Genomic DNA, 18,475 nt, shown 5'->3' with positions numbered 1-18,475 from the left:
AGAAGTCAGGAAAGCCTTCTGTAAGGACTTGACAATTAAACTAAGACTTGAAGAAAAAGTAGGAGTTAACCAGGTGAGCGGGGAAGAGAGAAGGTAAAGAGAAATAATGCTCCAGAGAGAGGGGACAGTGTAGGTAAAAGTCCAGGGAGGTGCAGAGGGGGGTGAGGATTCAAGGAAATGAAAGGCTAGTTTGGGGAGAGGGCATGGTGGGAGATGAGGCAGGGGAGGAAGCCAGGGCTGGCCCCCACAGAGCCCTGCAGAGGCCTGAGTTATTCTCCTGGAGCAATGGGCAACCACGGAAGGGTTGAAACAGGGAATATACACGGGGATCACCCCCAGTGTTACAACAGAATAACACAGTGCTGCTATAGGAGCATTAGGGATTCAACTGATCTAAGCTGGTGTGTGTGGTGCGGAGGAAGAGTGGGGCTGCGTGACGTGTCCAAATAGGCTTTCTGGAGGAGGAAATATCTGAGATGAATTTTTGAAGAGTGAGTATGACTTAGCCAGGCCACAGTAGAAGGATGGAGGAAGGGAGAGAGAAAGAATGCTGCTGGGTGAGGGTGAAGGTGAGGGTGAGGGTGTGGGGGGACTACAAGAAGAACAGGCCAATAAGAAAAAAGGCCACAAGGCTAGGCAGGGACCGGATGACGAAAGCCTCATAGGTCATGGTGGAGTCTGGGTTTTATTTATTCTGATGGCAGCAGAGAACCAACTGACATAAAGATCTTTAGCAGGAGAGCGATGATCAGATTCATGTATTAGAAACGTCACTAGCAGCAGGGTCACACGTGGATTGAAAGGAGCCAGTGCTGGAGGAGAGAGACCACTGCTGCCTACTTCAGCAGCCCAGGTGAGAGAAGGCATTGCAGCTGCACTAAGGCAGCCACAGTGCGAATGGAGATGAGAAGATGATGTGGGGAGACGGTCAAAAGGTACAATTGAAAAGGCTTAGTCACCAGTGGGATGGGTGAGAGTGATTTCTACTATACTCAAAGAATAGTTTGAACAAAATGGATTCTTCTATTTGTGCTGAGTCTTGCCTTATAACCTGAAACATGGTCATATTTTATGAATGGAATGCTCCAGGTGCCGAGAAAAGTGGTGTTCATTAACTGTTGGCTTCAGGGTTATCATATATGTTCATTCAATTAAGCATATCAACTGTGTATTTCAATCTTCTATATCCTTAAAATTTTTTGTGTTTGCTCTACCACTTATGACAAAAATGTATTAAAATTTCCCACCATCATTGTAGATTTGTCTACTTCTTATACATGTCGATTTTTGTTTTATATATTTTGAGGCTATGTCATTAAGCATTATACAAGCTTAGACTTTTTATACCTTTCTGTTGAATTGTTCCACTTATCATTATGCAGTGATCCTTTTTATCCTTATCATTCTTTTTGCCTTAGACCTACTTTATGTAATATTAATATAACCATACTAACTTTTGATTTTTTGCAAACATTTGGTATCTATTTTCCATCCTTTTGCTTTTACCCTTTCTGAGTCCTTATGTTTTAAATGTGTCCTTTGTAATCACAGCGTAGGTTAATTTTTTTTTCAAGATTTTTATTGGTGAATTAGGAGAAGGGGAACAGACAAGTTGCTGTCCTTTTGTTCTTCAGTCTAGTTGTGGAGGACGTTGCTTCACTGGCCCAAGTTGGTACCATCATTGCACTCTTCCCAGGCAAGACAGATCAGTCGCCGGCTTCTGGACGGCCGCTCACTGCGGCTGCTGGCCGCTCACGCTGGCTGTTGGCTACACACAGTAGCCCATGGCAACCCACTGCAGCAGGGGCTGCAGCCTACACCGTCGCCGGCGACTCACGGCAACCCAGCTCCAGGTTGAGCTGTTGTTCAGCATCTTAGCTGTAGAGGGCAGTGTCACTGGCCCTCATATGTGGGATCCAAACCAGGGCCCTCTGTCATCCCAAGCAAGCTCTTAACCACTGCGCCACTTGGCCGGCCTGTAGGTTACTTTTTTTTTTAATCCAGTAGCTACTAAATTTAGCCCATTTACATTTATTGTGATTATAAATATATTTTGCATTTATTTCTGCCACCTAATTTTGATCAATTTTTTTAAATTTTGTATTTTTCCTTTTTTTATGGATTCTTTTGGATAAGTACAGTTTATTTATTTCACCTCATTTCCCTTATCCTTACCAGTTGCTGGTTGGAATAAATGCATTCTATTTCTTTTCTTTAAATAGTTACCTTTAATATTTAACATGCATTTGACTTAACAAGATCTAGGTTAATTAATATCTCTAAGGGAGAGTTAGGCTTTTTGGTGATGCCATTCATAGGGATGAGGAGTAAAGACCTAGAGAATATTTGGAATTAAAGGTAAGGCCTAGTTTACATCTGCTGGATTTGAGGACACATATCCAATTATCGCCTTAACAGAAACCTGCACAGCTACCTTCAGTGGCTTTATATACTTTGCAGAAATCTTCCTTCATGGGTATTCTGCATTGCATAAGCAGTGACAGGGGTTAAAAACAAAATGAAAACACAAACAGTGTTTGTCTTTCCTTGATTCTTGGAACCATGAGTCTCCCCTTCTAGCTTAGTCACCAGAGCCAAACTGAGCACAAATGTCTCCTACATATAGCAGGCTTCATAAATGTCACTTCGATAACTGTGGAGACGCTGAGAATAGAGTCTGAAATGGTGACCTGGGTCCTTTCGTAGCTAACCATGCCTTATCCTTGCCTCCTTCATTTCTTTCCTATTTGGGTGGCTTAAATGATGAGGGGGGAGGGGCTTAGCTAATTTCTGCCAAATATGAGCGGGAATAAAAAACTCTATTTCCATACCAATTGAAAAATTATTTTAAATCAAGCCTTCAATTGCAGCTGACCTAGACCGCATCAGCCTTTGATTAGTTCAACATAACCAGTTACTCATATCTCCTACAGGTCAGGCCACATTTTTATTTTTTCCTAGTGCTATTATGAATAGTGTGCCTATTTAACCCTTCAGACAACTCTGAGGTAGGCAGGGTGGGGATTATTAGAAGGAACATCTCGGAAGGAGCGAATGACTCATCCAGGTTCCCAGAGCCTGTGTGTGCATAGTGGGCGCTGTGCAGTGTTGCTCACCTTTCCACATTAAAAAGTGACTGCTGTGTTCCTGGATAAGAGGGTGTACTTAACATCCTGTTCATGTGTCAGAGTCCACATTCTCCTCCCGAAGCTAGAGCTGACAGACTATGCCAGCCTTAACAAGGACGTCCCAAAAGACTTGGTGTTCCCTTCACCTTGGTGTCACTGATAAGGCGGGAAAATCTTCAGGTTTCCCCAAAATCTCACCAGTGTCCCTAATCTCAAAGGGCAGGGCTTAGCACACAATGATGACAAGCTGTCCATTGGGCTTGATCTTTCCCATCTCCTAACACACGCGCGCGCGCGCGCGCGCGCGTGCGCACACACACACACACGCGCGCCCTCCTCCCCTGACCAAAAGATAACAGTAAGCAGAAGCAGAGCTTATGAATTTCCATTATGCTTAACTGATTTCACATAGTTAATGGATTCATTTATTAGAGCAATTTGTGTAAATCCCTAAGCACCTGCTAAGGCTGCTGCTTAATAGTTTTATCACATCATAGACTTTCTTTATTCCTGTCCTTTAACCAATACTGGAGTGGCAAGGAACTTGGACCAACCACTGTTGAAAATATTGGTAAACTGTAATGAAGCAACAAAGCGGGGGTGGGGGGGTCATGCCTGTGGGGTTTCTCCTTCAGAAGCAAAAAGGGAGTTCATTTTTTTAAGTTTCAACTGGTTCATAAATGCTGCTTCCACAGTCTATCAACTTCACGTTGACTCAAGGCTTATTTTCAGGAGTCAACATGTTCCCTTCAGGTTTCTAGGCATAAATCTGCACTGAAGGGTGATGGGAACAACCTGAAGTCGGTACAACCACCCCATTACTGACCTTCTTACTGGGGGGAGCGGGCAGAGAGCAGAGTCATGGCCTTGTATAACTGCAGGTGGCACTGTGATCAGGAGGGAGGTGGTGCCCGCTGGCCTCTGGCAGAGGTCACTTAGCTGGGGAGAGCCCCACAGTGACAAAGTCCAGGCTGCATGGCTTACACACACGTGAGGATGCAGGCATTAGTATAATCCCTCGGCCAGAGCTGGTGCCTCCCTCCTCAGCCCGCCTTCTGGTGTATCTGTGCCCCTCCATCCCAGCGGGATGGAAGAATGCAAATGGATAGAGCCACATCCATACCTAACACTTAGGAAACGTCTCCATGGAAGCTCCCCACCTGTGTCGGATCTAGACAGGAGGACTTCCTTAACATGCACAATCAGGGGCACACGGGGGCCTCCACTGGAGAAAACCCAGGCACAACAAGAAACAAAATCCTTCCCACCTAAGAGTGACAACACAAATGGCTATTTGTATAGTTAAATGGCAACCACTAGTATATAACTGTTATCTCCTGTACCTTAGTAAGTATTTGGGGAAAATTTGATAAAACAAAAAATATGGATTATCTCTTAGTTTTATTTTGAGGAAGTAGGTGGTCTAGTAATTGTTGTGTGCTAATGGATGGGTGATGGGTAACGAGATTCATGTTTGGAAGAAGTAAACTGCTTTATATCAGAAGGGATCCAGAAACTAGTGGAGTGAGAGGGAGATAAGAGAGGCTGGGTATAAAAAGGGTTGAGTAGAGAGACAGAATGAGAGAGAAAAGCGGAGGTGGGCACAGAGACTTAGAGGCTTGTGGATGAAAGAGAAGGGCTCAGAAGAAAGAGGGAGTGAGGGTTTGGGAAGGAAATGCAGTGTGCTGTGCAGGGCAGACCCTGCCATCTTCCCTGTGAGATAGATGTAAATAAAATTTATTTTCTACCTGTTTTTGTATTATGTGTTAAGAGCTGGACAGAGCCTCATCGTATGAGAAGGGGTGTGTGGGACAGTCTGAATTTAAATATAGTTTATACGGTGCATGCAATGTTCTCTTTGGGGGTCCTCGGGGGGACTTCAACCTATAGCAAAAAGTAGGGACAGTGCCTGGCCTGTGTGGCTGCAGAATGAGAGATGGAGCAGAAGCATTAAAATGCTTAGAACGGAAGAAACAAATGGAGGCTTCCAACAGGAACCCTAATCCCAAAGTCGCCAGGACAAATTATCTAAATTGTTGCCTTCATTTATAGTGAAATTAACTTCTGTGGAGCAGCTCCATGAGGCTGCTCCCAGGAATGGATGGATGGGTGGCTCGTTAGCATGCGGAATACAAGAGGCTGGCTGGCCTCCTGCGACATTCACAGGGCTCCTTAACACTGGTGATGTGCTTTCTCCTGGGGAATGAGATGATGCCTGCGGTCCCACTACAAGGCTGCCATGGGGGCGAAAGCCAACACTGGTGGTGGTGGAAATAGCCAACTTCTGGGTCACAAATAAATAATTTAATGAATGACAAGCTCATGGGAGTAGTTGTATGTGCCAGGCAATGGTAAAAACCCCACTTCTGGTAAGACAGTAGTTCCCCCTTATCCATGGGGGATACATTGCAAGACTCCCAGTGGATGCCTGAAACCAAAGATAGTACCAAACCGTATATATACTATGTTTTTCCTATATATACATACCTATGAAAAAGTTCAATTTATAAATCAGGCACAGTAAGAGATCAACAATAACTAATAATAAAATAGATTATAGTAACATACTGTAATAAAAGTTATGTGAATGGCTTTGGGGCCATTATGAAGTAAAGTAAGGGTGACTTGAACACAAGCACTGATACTGAGATAGTTGATCTGATAACCAAGAAGGCTACTAAGTGACTAATGGGTGGGAGCATCTGCAGTGCGGAGTTTCTGGACAAAGCGATGATTCACGTCCCAGGCAGGACAGAGTGGGACAGCTCGAGATTTCATCACGCTACTCAGAACGGGGTGCAATTTAAAACTTATGAATTATTTCTGGAACTTTCCATTTAATATATTTGAACTACAGTTGGCCATGGATATTTGAAACCACGAAAAGCAAAGCCATGCATAACGGGGGACTATTATAATACTGCCGTATCGGTGAGGTCACTTAACCTTTTCCTGGTGATTAAGGGCAAGTTAGGGTTTTGTTTCAAGGGACGCCTCTTGAGGCTCAGCCCTACCACTTACCGGCTGTTGTCCTTGGACAGGCCATTGAACATCTCTAAGTTTTGGGTTCATTTCATAAAAATTGGGGATAATATTAGTGTCGGTCTCAAGGGGTTACAGTGAGGATGACATGAGTTAACTTATAGCCCAGAATATGTTTATAATGATGACGATCATTATTATCATAAGGCCACTTGATAACCAATGTGTACAATCGGCATCTACTCACACTTATGAAGGCCCCGCGTTAGTGTCCTGGTCTCTTATCCCGTCTTACACAGTCCTTAGAGTCACCAGCACTTCATTCTCCTAAATGGTGGGACAAGTAGATGCTTTAAAATTCTAATGTTCATTGGCTTTGTTTTTTAATCCTTAGAGGTATAACTGATACGTTTTTACACGAATATAATGATAAATTTTTATATAGTGGAGATATATATATATATATATATATATATATATATATATACACACACACACACACAACATTAGAGGATCATAATATGCAATATGGTGGTTTCTGTGTCATTATCCCATTAGAAAATAGTTAGGATGAATATGGCCTTTGTACAAGGGACACTTTCTCTGTGTGATGTGAGGATACATGGAGAGCTGTGAAAGCAAGCAATAACTTGCATAGCCTTCATAATGATCTGTCTTAAAAAATTTACCTTGGTGCAGTGTTTTCCCTTTGAAAACCCCACATAACATCCCCATGTGCTTTTTTCCCCAGTTCTGGTTCTGTTCCCCCCAGCAAACCAAGAATTTCCCTGTACACCTTAACCCATGGCCACCTCTATTGTGGGAGGCCTAGAAGGCCGCCATGCCTTTTCCTCTAGGCCTCAAGTGCCCGGGCTCTCTGGGCTATCTGTGCACCTGGGCTTGGCGGTACTTAGTCAAAACAGTGGGAGGGCGGAGGGCAAAACCTCAGTGCTGGCCTTTCAGCCTTTGTGGGTTTCAGCCAGACCCCGAGTGTTATTTTAGGGCAACTTCGGTGTTTAATTTGAGGATGTGTGTGGATCAGAAGGAGGGACCAACACATTATTTTTTTTTCCCTTGGCCAAATGATTAAATTTAAAGTTCTAAAAAACGCACAGCTTGATCCGAAGCTGTGTCCAATTGGGAAGTGAGAAATGCCCTGACAATCCCTCCCATGCCAGGACCAGCCTTCCTTAACCGCCGGCCACCGCAGAGGCCCGTTACTCTGGGCATCACCTGGGCAGCCTGTGGTTCCCAACCAACCAGAGCCCTGGGCCCCAGGGCTGCCCTTCCCTTCCTAAAAGTGTAAGCTGCACCTTTGCTGGGAGAACGTTCTATAGGTCTGTTTCATTTCTTGCAGCCTTGAAAGCACCACACCCGGCAGCTGCTGAGCCATGGCTGAAGGGGAAATCTTCACGTTCACAGCCCTGACTGAGAAGTTTAATCTGCCTACAGGGAATTACAAGAAGCCCAAACTTCTCTACTGCAGCAACGGGGGCCATTTCCTGAGGATCCTTCCCGATGGCACAGTGGACGGGACAAGGGACAAGAGCGACCAGCACAGTAAGCACCCACGTCTCTTGTAGCCCCTCGCCTGTCTGGTGTCTTCTTCAGTCAAGGATAGGAAAAGGGAGGAGATCTAAGCACTGGGACCCTCTTCTCCAGGGTTCTATTCAGGCACGGCACTCAGAGGCGGGGTCACATAAATGTGGAAAAGGTCTGGGTGTGGAAAACAGAGAGTTGTGGGGGCTACAGCATACCCCAAGGGGACTCTCTGTTGACTTACACAACTGCTCTGAGGTCAGATGTGGCTGCTCCAGATTTCTGTAACTAGAGGAAGGTCTGGCCCCTAAAGCTGGTCAGGGCCCTGTTTGCGCCATCACGGAGCTGCATGGGGCAGGGGCGGTAAGCGTTGCACAAAGGCAAGGAAGGGCTCAGGTTCAAGTTTACTAACGCTCCGGGGTACCATTTCCACTGGGTTTGATTTGTGAAATCCTAGTTCAAAATCATAGCCTTACACATCATAAATTATGCAGCTTTTACTCTGTATATCGTGCAGATGTGGTTGTGGTAACCGGGAGGGTTTAGTCAAGTCATTCTCCAGACCCTATAGAAACTGGAGAGCAAGGGCGATTTGAGCCAAAAGCTGCATATATATCTCTTCCGGGCTTTCCTGCCAGCCCAGCTCTCAGATGGTGTTGAGAAATGGAGGTATAACTTGGCGGGGGGGCGGGGGGGACCCCTTCTTGACTATCTAAGAATAAAAACGTCTTCCTTGTGCTTTAGTGCTTCAGGTGTTGGTGTATGTGGTATTAGGTGTCTGGGTCCTGCTGTGATGTTAGGAATTCCCTGAGTTACCACCTGAGGCGTTAGATGTTGCAGAGGAGCTTAAAGTCAGATATGGTCCCTGCTAAGAGGGTCTAAAGGGTCAAACATGTCATGAATCAGGAAAACACAAGTGTGCATGAAACCAGGCGCCACAGAATAGCACAGGTAGAAAGTAAAGTTGTCAGGTGGCTATAAAATGAAATGCAAACCTTGATGTGACTTGATGTGACTGTTTCTATATCACATAGTCTTAACTGTTCATGGAATATGCACCGCAGGTAGCAGGCTCTGAGTACCAATGGCCACCCCTTGGCGCTAGCTTTCTACCCTCAGATGCGCAGGTCACGGGGATGGAAGCCGGTGCTTATGAACCAGGTTACACTGTTGCCCCTTCCCACCCACCACTGACCCTTGAGGCAGGGAGCAGGAAGGCTGAGATTGGGGCTCGTAGCTGCACGGTTAGATTTTGGGGGCCTTGTTTTGAAGGTTTGTCATCAAATGGGCCTTCTGAATAACTTACATCGATGAAAACTAGGCACCACAGTGAGGCAAAAAAGACAACTTAGTATGTCAAACGCGCAGAAGCAACGTTTACCACAAACAAACGGACTTAGATTGTAGTCTGTTGTGTCAGGCAAGTCACCCAGTTTGTGTAATCTGCACCACATAACACAAGGGGAACACGCTTTAATTTCTCTAAGGTTTTTTTTTTTTTTTTTTTTAGCTGAGCCATCCCGCCACCTGTTGGCAGCTCACGGCTGCTCAGCTCGGGCTGACTCGAACCACTGTTGCTCAGAGCTCAAACTCTTGAGCGAGCTCTTAACCAACTGAGCCACTCAGCCGGCCCTCTCTAAGGTTTTAAATGTTTCTAATCAGTTTTACCGATTTTCTGAACCAACGGGAATGCTCTCTGGCCCTCAGGATCTCAGGGGAAAGACAACCTTGGTGATGTGTTCGCTGGGGTTAAGCTGGCTCTTCCGGGAAACCTTGAATTCTGGGGTGACAAGAGGCTCCCATTACAGTTTCCAAGTACTAGAATTTCTTTGCAAATGGCCTATGACTGTTGTCATTCCATCATCACCATATAGACTGCACTCTGAGTAGGTAACACTGGGACAATTTCAGAACAGAGCTTCAATGTGGCCGCCTGACCTAAGATGTCAGGAACCCTTGGAATGCAGCCGAAGGTAGACTTGGGGATGGGAGGAGGGGTGGGGAGTGATGACATCTGAGTCCAAGTAATGCTGGATTCATTATTTGCCCAGTGAACCTGGGCAAGTGACTTAACCTTCCTGGCCTCGTTTTTCTCACTTATAAAATAACACTTGCTTCACAGGTTTCTTGAAAGGATTAAATGAGATAATGTAGTAACAGTTCTTGGCACAGTCCCTTGGCCCAGAGTAACATCTCGGCACACGTTGGTTAATATTGCTCTTGTCATCGTCGCCGTTGTCATCATCATCAAGATTTCCATATAGTCAACCCAGTGTATGGAAATGCAGTATAATACGTAAGGACCTTCCCCAGGCTTCTCTCTTCAATAATTCTGCTTCCTATGAAGGCCAGGGGTCTAGCTTTGGGTTTTGACTCAGTGCCTCTCTGGCAACATTCAGAGTTGTTGTACTGGTCTGTTTACTTATTCTAGAACTGAGAACAAGGGTCAAGGAGGACAGGAATCAGAGCAAGTGGGGTGAGTGAGCAGAAACCCATCCCTGTACCTGCCAAAGCCAGGAGAACTGGATAATCCACATGCCCCTCTGCAGAGCCAGGGGCCCGAGAGTTAGAGTCAGAAGGCTTGAGCTCATATTCCTGCCCTGCCACTTTCTGGCACCGCACAATTACCGTTCTCTCCATTTTTGCACAAAGTGCTCAGCAAAAGCAGCCTCAAGTCCCCAGCCCCATGACCCTTCCAATCATCCTCTCCTATCCGGACCTTGAGATGTCTCCGGTGTTCCCAGCTGTCTTGTCTTGGGGAAAATATTGAGAGTCAGCTTCATCACCCATGGAATCATAACACTGCCTTGTGTGCTTGACAAGGCTGAAAACCCATGAGATCCTGTAGACTGAGAGGGCTCCCTGGACTGAATGCGCCCAGTGAATGTGGTTCTGTCGCCCTCTTCTGGGCATTGGCGGTACTGCCTCAGCTCTTCCGAATTTCAGTGATCATTCCACAGAATCAACCTGGACAGGCATGGAGTGGATGATCAGGCTAATTGATAGTACAGTCTGGCGAGGGGATGCTTTCTATGCCTTGATCACTATTTTGCGCGTGACTAGAGACTGTGGTCACAGGTAGAGAGCCACACACTAAGATTTCTTTCAGGAAGAATTATTTCTAAAAGCCAATCAAATATTTAAATAAATCTACATAAAGCAGACAAGATAGAACTGTCATGCCTTCCAGCTCTACAAGGCAAATAAATAAATAAATAAATAAACCCTTTCACAGCTTCTCTTTGTCCCCAACCAGTAGATCTGCCCTGAGCAAAATTGGGACGTTTTCAAAATTTGTCTTCTTCCTTCCTCCAGGAGTATAAATTCTAAAGTATGTAACATAATACCTCTCTCTTGGAGTGGTCTAAACCCCAGATGGGTGCTTGTGCACAGGCCCTTGTAATGCAGGCCTGAGCAAAATGCCTCCACTGGTGGGAACTTCCGGCCTGTAGGGAAGATGGTTTGGTTTGTCCCTATACATTTCCTCACATTACGGCGGTAGGAAGTTTCCACTACAGACTGTGAGCGTTTGTTCCGTCGCCATATTGCAAATGCCAGGCAAAAGCAGAGTAAGAGCTGCACAGTGTGAGACGGGGCATGGGTGCCGGTTGTGAGAAGACCCATGTTGACTCCCACAGCTTTACTTTGGGAGATGGGTAGATGGAGGTGTCACCACGAGAGGGAAAAGTCTGGAAGGGGAACAGGCACAGGGAAAGACGGCATTTGAGGAGTGCCTCGTGTACCAGGAGTTGTAATTCCACAGGTATTTGTGAGATTATTTCATGGTTTATCCCCCATGGTCTCCCTGAGGATGGAGACTTTGTCTCTTAAAGTCCAACAGTGCAAGTTTTGTGGCTAGCACATTGCCTCGCACTTGGTACAATGTCCAACAAACATGAATTTGATGAGTGAATGAACTGCATGGGTAGCAGATAAATCCAAGTTCAACAATATGTTCAATAAATCCCAACTGAGCACCGGGACGTGCCAGGCATTGCACTAGACTCTCACTTCTGCCACCCACAACCCCGTGAGGTTACACAGTATCATCGCTGTGTGAACACTGGGCTGACAGGGCCTGTGACCAGCCAGTAACTGGGAAAGCTCAGCACCAACCCTCAGCTTCTTCTTCCAAGACTAAGGCTCCTTCTGTATCCCACCACTGCCCCTGACATCAATGCCATGGCAGGTGTTTCGCCCCACAAACTGATTAAGTAAACATACCCGAGTCGCACCATCTGCCATATGGGTCAGATGGAGGTAGGCACAGGTCTCATCACCACTGTTTACTAGACCCATATCATCTTGGGAAAGTCACTTCTCCTCCATGTACCTCAGTTGCCTCATTTTAAAAACAAGGATGGCAGAACCATCAACAAAATGAAGACAACCCACTGAATGGGAAAATATATTAGCCAATGATAGAGCCAATGAGGGGTTGATAGCCAAAATATATAAGAAATGCATACAACTCAAAAACAAGAGTAAACAATCTGATCAAAAAATGAGCAGAGGACATGAAAAGACATTTCTCCAAAGAAGACATACAGATGGCCCACAGAAATATGAAAAGATGCTCAACATCATTAATCATCAGGGAAATGCAAATCAAAACCACAAGATACCATCTCACACCTGTCAGAAAGGCTATTATTAAAAAGTCAACAAATATCATGTATTGGCAAAGAAGGATGTGGGGAAAAGGGAACCCTGTGCACTGTTGGTGGGACTGTAAGTTGGTGCACCCACTATGGAAAACAGTAGGGAGATTCCTCAAAAAACTAAAACTAGAACTACCATATGATCCAGCAATTCCACTTCTGGGTATTTATCCAAAGAAATCAAAAACACTAATTCAAAAAGATATATGCACCCCTATGTTCACTGCAGCATTATTTACAATAGCCAAGATATGGAAGTAACCTAGATGTCCATCGATAGACGAATGGAGAAAGATTATATATATAATGGAATATTACTCAGCCATAAAAAAGAATGACATATTACCCAACACCATGGATGGACCTATGCTAAGTGAAACTGTCAGACAAAGAAAGACAAATACTGTATGGTTTCACTCATATGTGGAAACTAAAAAAAAAAAAAAAAGGAGTGAACAAACAAAACACAAAGAGACTCATAGCAACAGACCAAAGGGATGGTTACCAGAGGGGAGAAGGTGGGGGATGGGTGAGAACAGAGAAGGAGAACATAGTCAATAACATTGTGATAAGTTTGCATGGTGACACATGATTACTAGAATTAGTGGGGTGATCACAGTGTAAGGTATAAAAATGTCAAATCACTATATTGTACACCTGAAACTAATATAACTAATGTAATATTGTATCGCAACTATATATGTACTTAAGTAAAAAAATTTTAATATGAAAGAAAACAAGGATGAGAACGGTACCCATCTCACAGGAAAGCGGGAATTTTTTTTGGTTTTTTTTGTTTTTTAAAGATTTTTATTGGGGAATTGGGGGATGGGAACAGACTAGTTGCTGTCCTTTTGTTCTTCAGTCTAGTAGTGGAGGATCATTGCTTCACTGGCCCAAGTTAGCACCATCATTGCACTCTTCCCGGGCAAGGCAGTTCAGTCGCTGGCTTCTGGACAGCCGCTCACGCTGGCTGCTGGCTACACACGGTAGCCCATGGCAACCCACTGCAGCAGGGGCTGCAGCCTATGCTGTCACCGGTGACTCACAGCAGCCCAGCTCCAGGATGAGCTGTCGTTCAGCATCTTAGCTGTAGAGGGCAGTGTCATTGGCCCTCATGTGGGATCCGAACCAGGGCCCTCTGGTGTCCCAAGACAGCTCTTAACCAACGCACCACTCGGCCGGCCCGGAAAGCATGAGTGTTGAGTGTGATGATGTTGGTACAAGTCCCAGGCACATGAGAAGCGCATGAACAATGCTATTCATCATCCTCATCATGGGCCCTCGGCTGCCCTGGGCCTCCCTCCTTGAACCATCTGATCCTTGGAGCTCATCAAGTGATAGAAAAGCTGCGCTTGCTCACTGAACTGCGGGTGACACTCCCTCTCAGCATCTCTGGGACTGTCCAGGTTTGATGCTGTCCCCAGCACTGGCCCAGCAAGCCCTCCCCGGTCTAACCTCTCCGGCAGGCAGACCAAGCTGTCTCGGGCAAAGCAAGGGGAAGCTCCGTGTTTGATTCCACTCTCTACTGGAGTTTCCCCTCTGGCGACGGAGACCATGACTTATTCCTTGACGGGATTCATACCAGGAACAATGACTGGAGAAGAACAACAAGCTCATGAGCATCGCAAGCCTGCAGCCTCCTCCTGCGGCCCCGTACCCCGTGCCTCCCCCAGCACGCAGGAGGCTGTGTGGGGAGCAGGATTACCGGCACCACTCGCCACACAAATGGAAATGTTCTGAGCAAAGTGTGTGCCAATCAAATATTTATAAATCAAACCACATCCTAAAGGCACTAGGGGAGTTGGCTGGTCAAAAGAATGCTACTTTGCAGCCCTTTCTAAAGGGCAGGCTCCTTCTCTTTAGCGAAATCCCACCCCACCCCCACCCCCTCCTTGTTTTCCAGGCAGTCCAGGTTTCCGTTCTCCGGTTTGCTATGACTCGGCACCTAATAGTAAAGGAACTCTGCTCCCCACCAGCTTGAGCCAAAAGTCAAAACAGCTTTTCATATGACCGAAGGGCAGACAGCCGGACAGGCCTTCAGGCAGGAAAGCACTCCCCGGTGGGGTGTTCTCACCTCGGTCGGGTGTGATGCCAAAGAACTCGCTCACTGCCCAGCCTCCCCACACACCCCTTATCTGGTTATAAAGGGGGGAGTTTTCTAGATAAACTCCTTTTTTTTTTAAATACTATCACACAGTCCATGGACGGTATCAAAATTTTCCAGGCACCTTTTTCAGACCCTAAACGAAAAGCAGACGCCTTTACACATTCTAAGAAAAGTCCTTTTCAGATATATATGTATTCCAAACCACTGGAATCTTTTTCCCACAAACTCAATTTTTTTTTTTCTTCCTTCGCCGTCTTTCTCTCATGTTTTACGGAGCCCAGCTTGTGGCTACGTTTTAATTATAAATGCCACTGACATAAAACAACCTCGCGGCGTTCTGAATGAGGCTGACCTCACTTTGGGTAAACATAGCAAAGGACGGGAAGTCTCAACCCAGAATAAACTGGGCACGTAATCTCGTTTGGCCTCTCTTCCCAGAGCAGAGGTGGAAAGCGGACTTAAAGGCCATGGACACACTGCAGAAGCAGAACTGCCCTCCGCACCTTTGTCTCACGACATGGACCAGTCGGAATCTTATCTTTAAACATCCCTGGGGCGGGACAGGACGATGCGAGCCAGGGTGGCTTGGGGCTCAGCAGCCAGATGCCCCACAAAGTTCCCTTCTCCTGACACTGACAGGCTCGTAACACCTTTTCCTTCTTCCTCTCCTTGGAAAGTAGGAATCACGTCTCTTACTGCAAATAAACTACTGCTAAGAGCTAATGGATGGCTCTGCGGAGCAGAAGAGAAAACCAGAGAGACAGACTTCGAGTTGCTCAGAGAAAAAGGTAGAACACCCAGTTAGGGGGCCAGCATATCCACTCAAAGCTCTAGGTCCCGTGGGTTCCTCTAGGTAAAGACCCAGGAAGGGGTCCGAAGCATGAGCAGCTGTCAGGGAGGCTCAGCACAATCCACAAGGCGATCTAGTACATTTCAGTCGCTTGACATTTTGACATAGAGGCCATTCCCAAACCAGCACACCCTAGTGCATCCCTAGTCAAAGAGCAGGGATCTGCATTCCACTGAGGCCACTTATGGTCACAAATCCACCAAGCAAACGCTTCCAACCTTCTTGCCGCTCAGTTTTACAATGCTCTGTAAATTTGATTTCTATAAGAAATGTATGTCTACCCCTAGAGTACCTGTTTAAAAACTGCTTTCCATTTTCTCTCCTAAGTCACAAGCTGCTGTCCCCACTTCAGAACTGGGGAACAATAAGGATCCTATGGACTCAATGACATCTCATTTTTCAAAACGTACTTGCCCCTTCAGGCTTGGGGGAGCTTTAGAGCCACAGCACTTCCTGCTCACAGATAGCAAGTCCTAACTTCCCAGCATGGGATAAAGAGGAGGTGTTCCTGCCCCTTACTCTGGTGCTAACCAGGTGGAAGGTGCTGGAAAAGGGAACTGAACACAGAAGCTGTGGCTTTAGCGGCCCCTCACCCCTGTCCTGCCTCACCAGCTTTCCTGGTCCCCTGCTTGCCCCTCAGAAGACTTACCTTTATGGATACTTATGTTCAGGACTAGATGGTCCCTGGGGTCAAGCCTGAGCTGGGTCACAGAGCATCACAGGGGTCATCAAGAACAAGAAAACGAAGTCTTAGCCAGCTCTGAGTATTTGCCCACTGACTAAAAATGAGGCTTTATATGTCAACCATCCCCTGAAGAGTACAAAGGAGAATTCCACCAATGCCAGCAGCCCCATCACCCAGAGGTAGCCAGTGTTGCCAGCTGGATGTTGTTGCCTTAGAATTGTGTTTTTAAAGAAATGAAGTGTTAGTGTGCAGGAAAGTTCCCTCCACGCCCCTCTCCAGTCTTAGTCCTTCACCATCCTCCCCAGAGCAGCCACAGGTGTGAATGTGGTCTGTATTTAGGGCACATTTTTTATATATTGTACTCCCTATATATTCATGAGCTATGCACATTGTTTTGTGTTTTTTACAAAATTTTCAGAAGGATTTACTGTAAATATTCCTTTGTAATTTTCTCTTTTCACTGTATATTATTTTCCGCTTTCCTCTGAAAGAATATATACATATACGAGTATACAAGAATGTATAGGTAAGTATACATATAGACATGAGAGAGAAAGGGAGAGTGTTTTTGTTATAGCTGTTGCATTTTTGTTTGCTCTTAGCTCAAAAACAAGCAGGTTTTTTTGCTCTTGTGTTGCTTTATCCCTCGTAGGGTAGTCTGTACCCCTAACTGGGAATGAGCCCCTGAAGGCAGGGCCTGTGTCTGGCATTGAGTTCCCAGCACACAACAGACAGTCAATGAATTCGTGTGAGCTGAATGGCTTTCCCCAGTTCTCCAAGAGGAAGGAGCCCCCACGTCAGCCAAGCATGGGCCATCTCCTCTCTCTGCGTCTGAGCCCCTTTCTCAGGCTCTCTCCTTCCCACTCCTCCTCAGCAGCAGCTGCAGGAGGATGTAGGTTTGGAAAACGGGAATGAAGTCACAGTAGGGAGTTGGACACCTAGTCGGTTACACGAGCAGCTCGGGCTGGGTGTTACTCCTTCCTGCCAGCTCTGCTTGGAGAAGGATATATGTTTAGGAAACTTAGCCAGAAAGAAATCCAGTGAAAATGAGCTATGAAACTTGGACATCCTGGAGAAATAATATTTACAGAGGAAACTCTTGAGACGAACTCTCACCAGTGTAACAAGCCTGGTGTTGGGGCTCATGGCCGAGAACTGACTCCTGTGCCAAGCAGCCCTCGCTCATGTTTACCTCCGTGAGGCCTTTACACAGCCAAGAGGGGACTCCACAGACAGCAAAGTCAACTTGACTTACCCCCGCAGCAAGATGAATGGGAACTATTTAAGAGAGAGAACAGAAATGAACTAGGAAACGAAAAGCTCTGCAAAAACCGTCCTCGGTGATAATGATGTGTCAATGTAGGTTCATCAGTCATAACAAATGGACCACTCCAAGGGGAACTATGATAATGTAGGAGGCTGTGGGGGGGCGGGGGGCTGTGGGGGGGATCTCTGTGCCTTCCCCTCCATTTTGCTGTGAACCTAAAACTGCTCTTAAAAACTAACGTCTATTTGCAGAAAAAAAATTTAAGACAATTTTAAGAAAAAATCTTTAGGTAATCTTGTTGATTACCTACAAGGATTTGCCCTTTGGGATTTCTGTTGCACCTATAATGTGTTTGACTAAATCCCTACATACGTGGGTGGTAGATGGAAAAAGCCCCAGGGAACTAACACCACTCCATTCTGTGGCTACAGAAGGGATCCTGGATGACCATCTGCCATCTTGCACATGTCTCACCTTGAACACAAGGGAGTCCAACAAGGGGGGTGAGTTTGGCTTGATTTGGACCAATATTTCCCATAACTGGAGCCCAAGGAGTTGTGTGAAAGAGAGGAAAAGGCAGGATACTCGGAATGCCCAAACCTGGGTTCTGGTCATGGTTTTGTCCCTGACTGTAAGTATAACATTGGAGAAGGCTTTCTTTTGCTAAGTTTCAGCCTTCTCACTGGTAGGACAGAGCCAGGGCCACCTTTCTCCAGGGAATGCCGATCACAGTGGAAATTATAGCACTGGGCGCTTGCCATGCATTTGATCGTTTAGTCCTCATAACAGCTCCACGAAGCAGGTACTATCATTACGGCTAAGAAAACTGAGATAAGTAGCTTACCCAGTAATCAAGCCAGGATTTATTTTCATGCAGTTTGATTCTGGAGCCGACACTCTAATTTGACACTATTTATACGAAGATAGAAACTAGTACGCTGCCTGCAACATCGTAGGTGATCAATAAATGGTTATCCCCTTCCTTTGGTCTGTCTTAATCATACAGGATTATGCTGAAAAGTTGATAGAAAAAAATGCATGTGGAAGTTCTCTGAAAACCACAAATGAAAACACACAGCATTTAAAGAAAACAAAAAACAGCTTTACTGAGGTGAATTCACTGATTTAAAGTGCACCATTCAGTGGCTTTTCTTATACTCAGTGTTTTGCAACCATCTCCACAATTGATTTTAGAATATTTCCATCACCCCAAAAAGAAACCCTATATTTCTTAAACCATAATTCTCCCTTCT

General features: G+C 45.7%; 1 protein-coding gene across 6 annotated transcripts in view; it reads left to right on the top strand.

Moving 5' to 3' along the window:
• The window catches only part of FGF1 (fibroblast growth factor 1), a 95,068-nt gene that overhangs the window by 65,196 nt on the left and 11,397 nt on the right, over positions 1-18,475 (top strand). For all 6 annotated transcript variants that reach the window (XM_019663235.1, XM_019663206.1, XM_019663224.1 and 3 more), the window contains one exon: positions 7,468-7,670. In XM_019663235.1, the coding sequence (XP_019518780.1) occupies positions 7,502-7,670 (169 nt within the window). In that variant the 5' untranslated portion in view covers positions 7,468-7,501. The remainder of the gene's footprint in view (positions 1-7,467; positions 7,671-18,475) is intronic.

Source organism: Hipposideros armiger, unplaced genomic scaffold, assembly GCF_001890085.2.
Source record: "Hipposideros armiger isolate ML-2016 unplaced genomic scaffold, ASM189008v1 scaffold_11, whole genome shotgun sequence".
NCBI lineage: Eukaryota > Metazoa > Chordata > Mammalia > Chiroptera > Hipposideridae > Hipposideros > Hipposideros armiger.
Note: the sequence above shows the minus strand (reverse complement) of the source record. Positions and strands in the feature narration are given on the sequence as shown.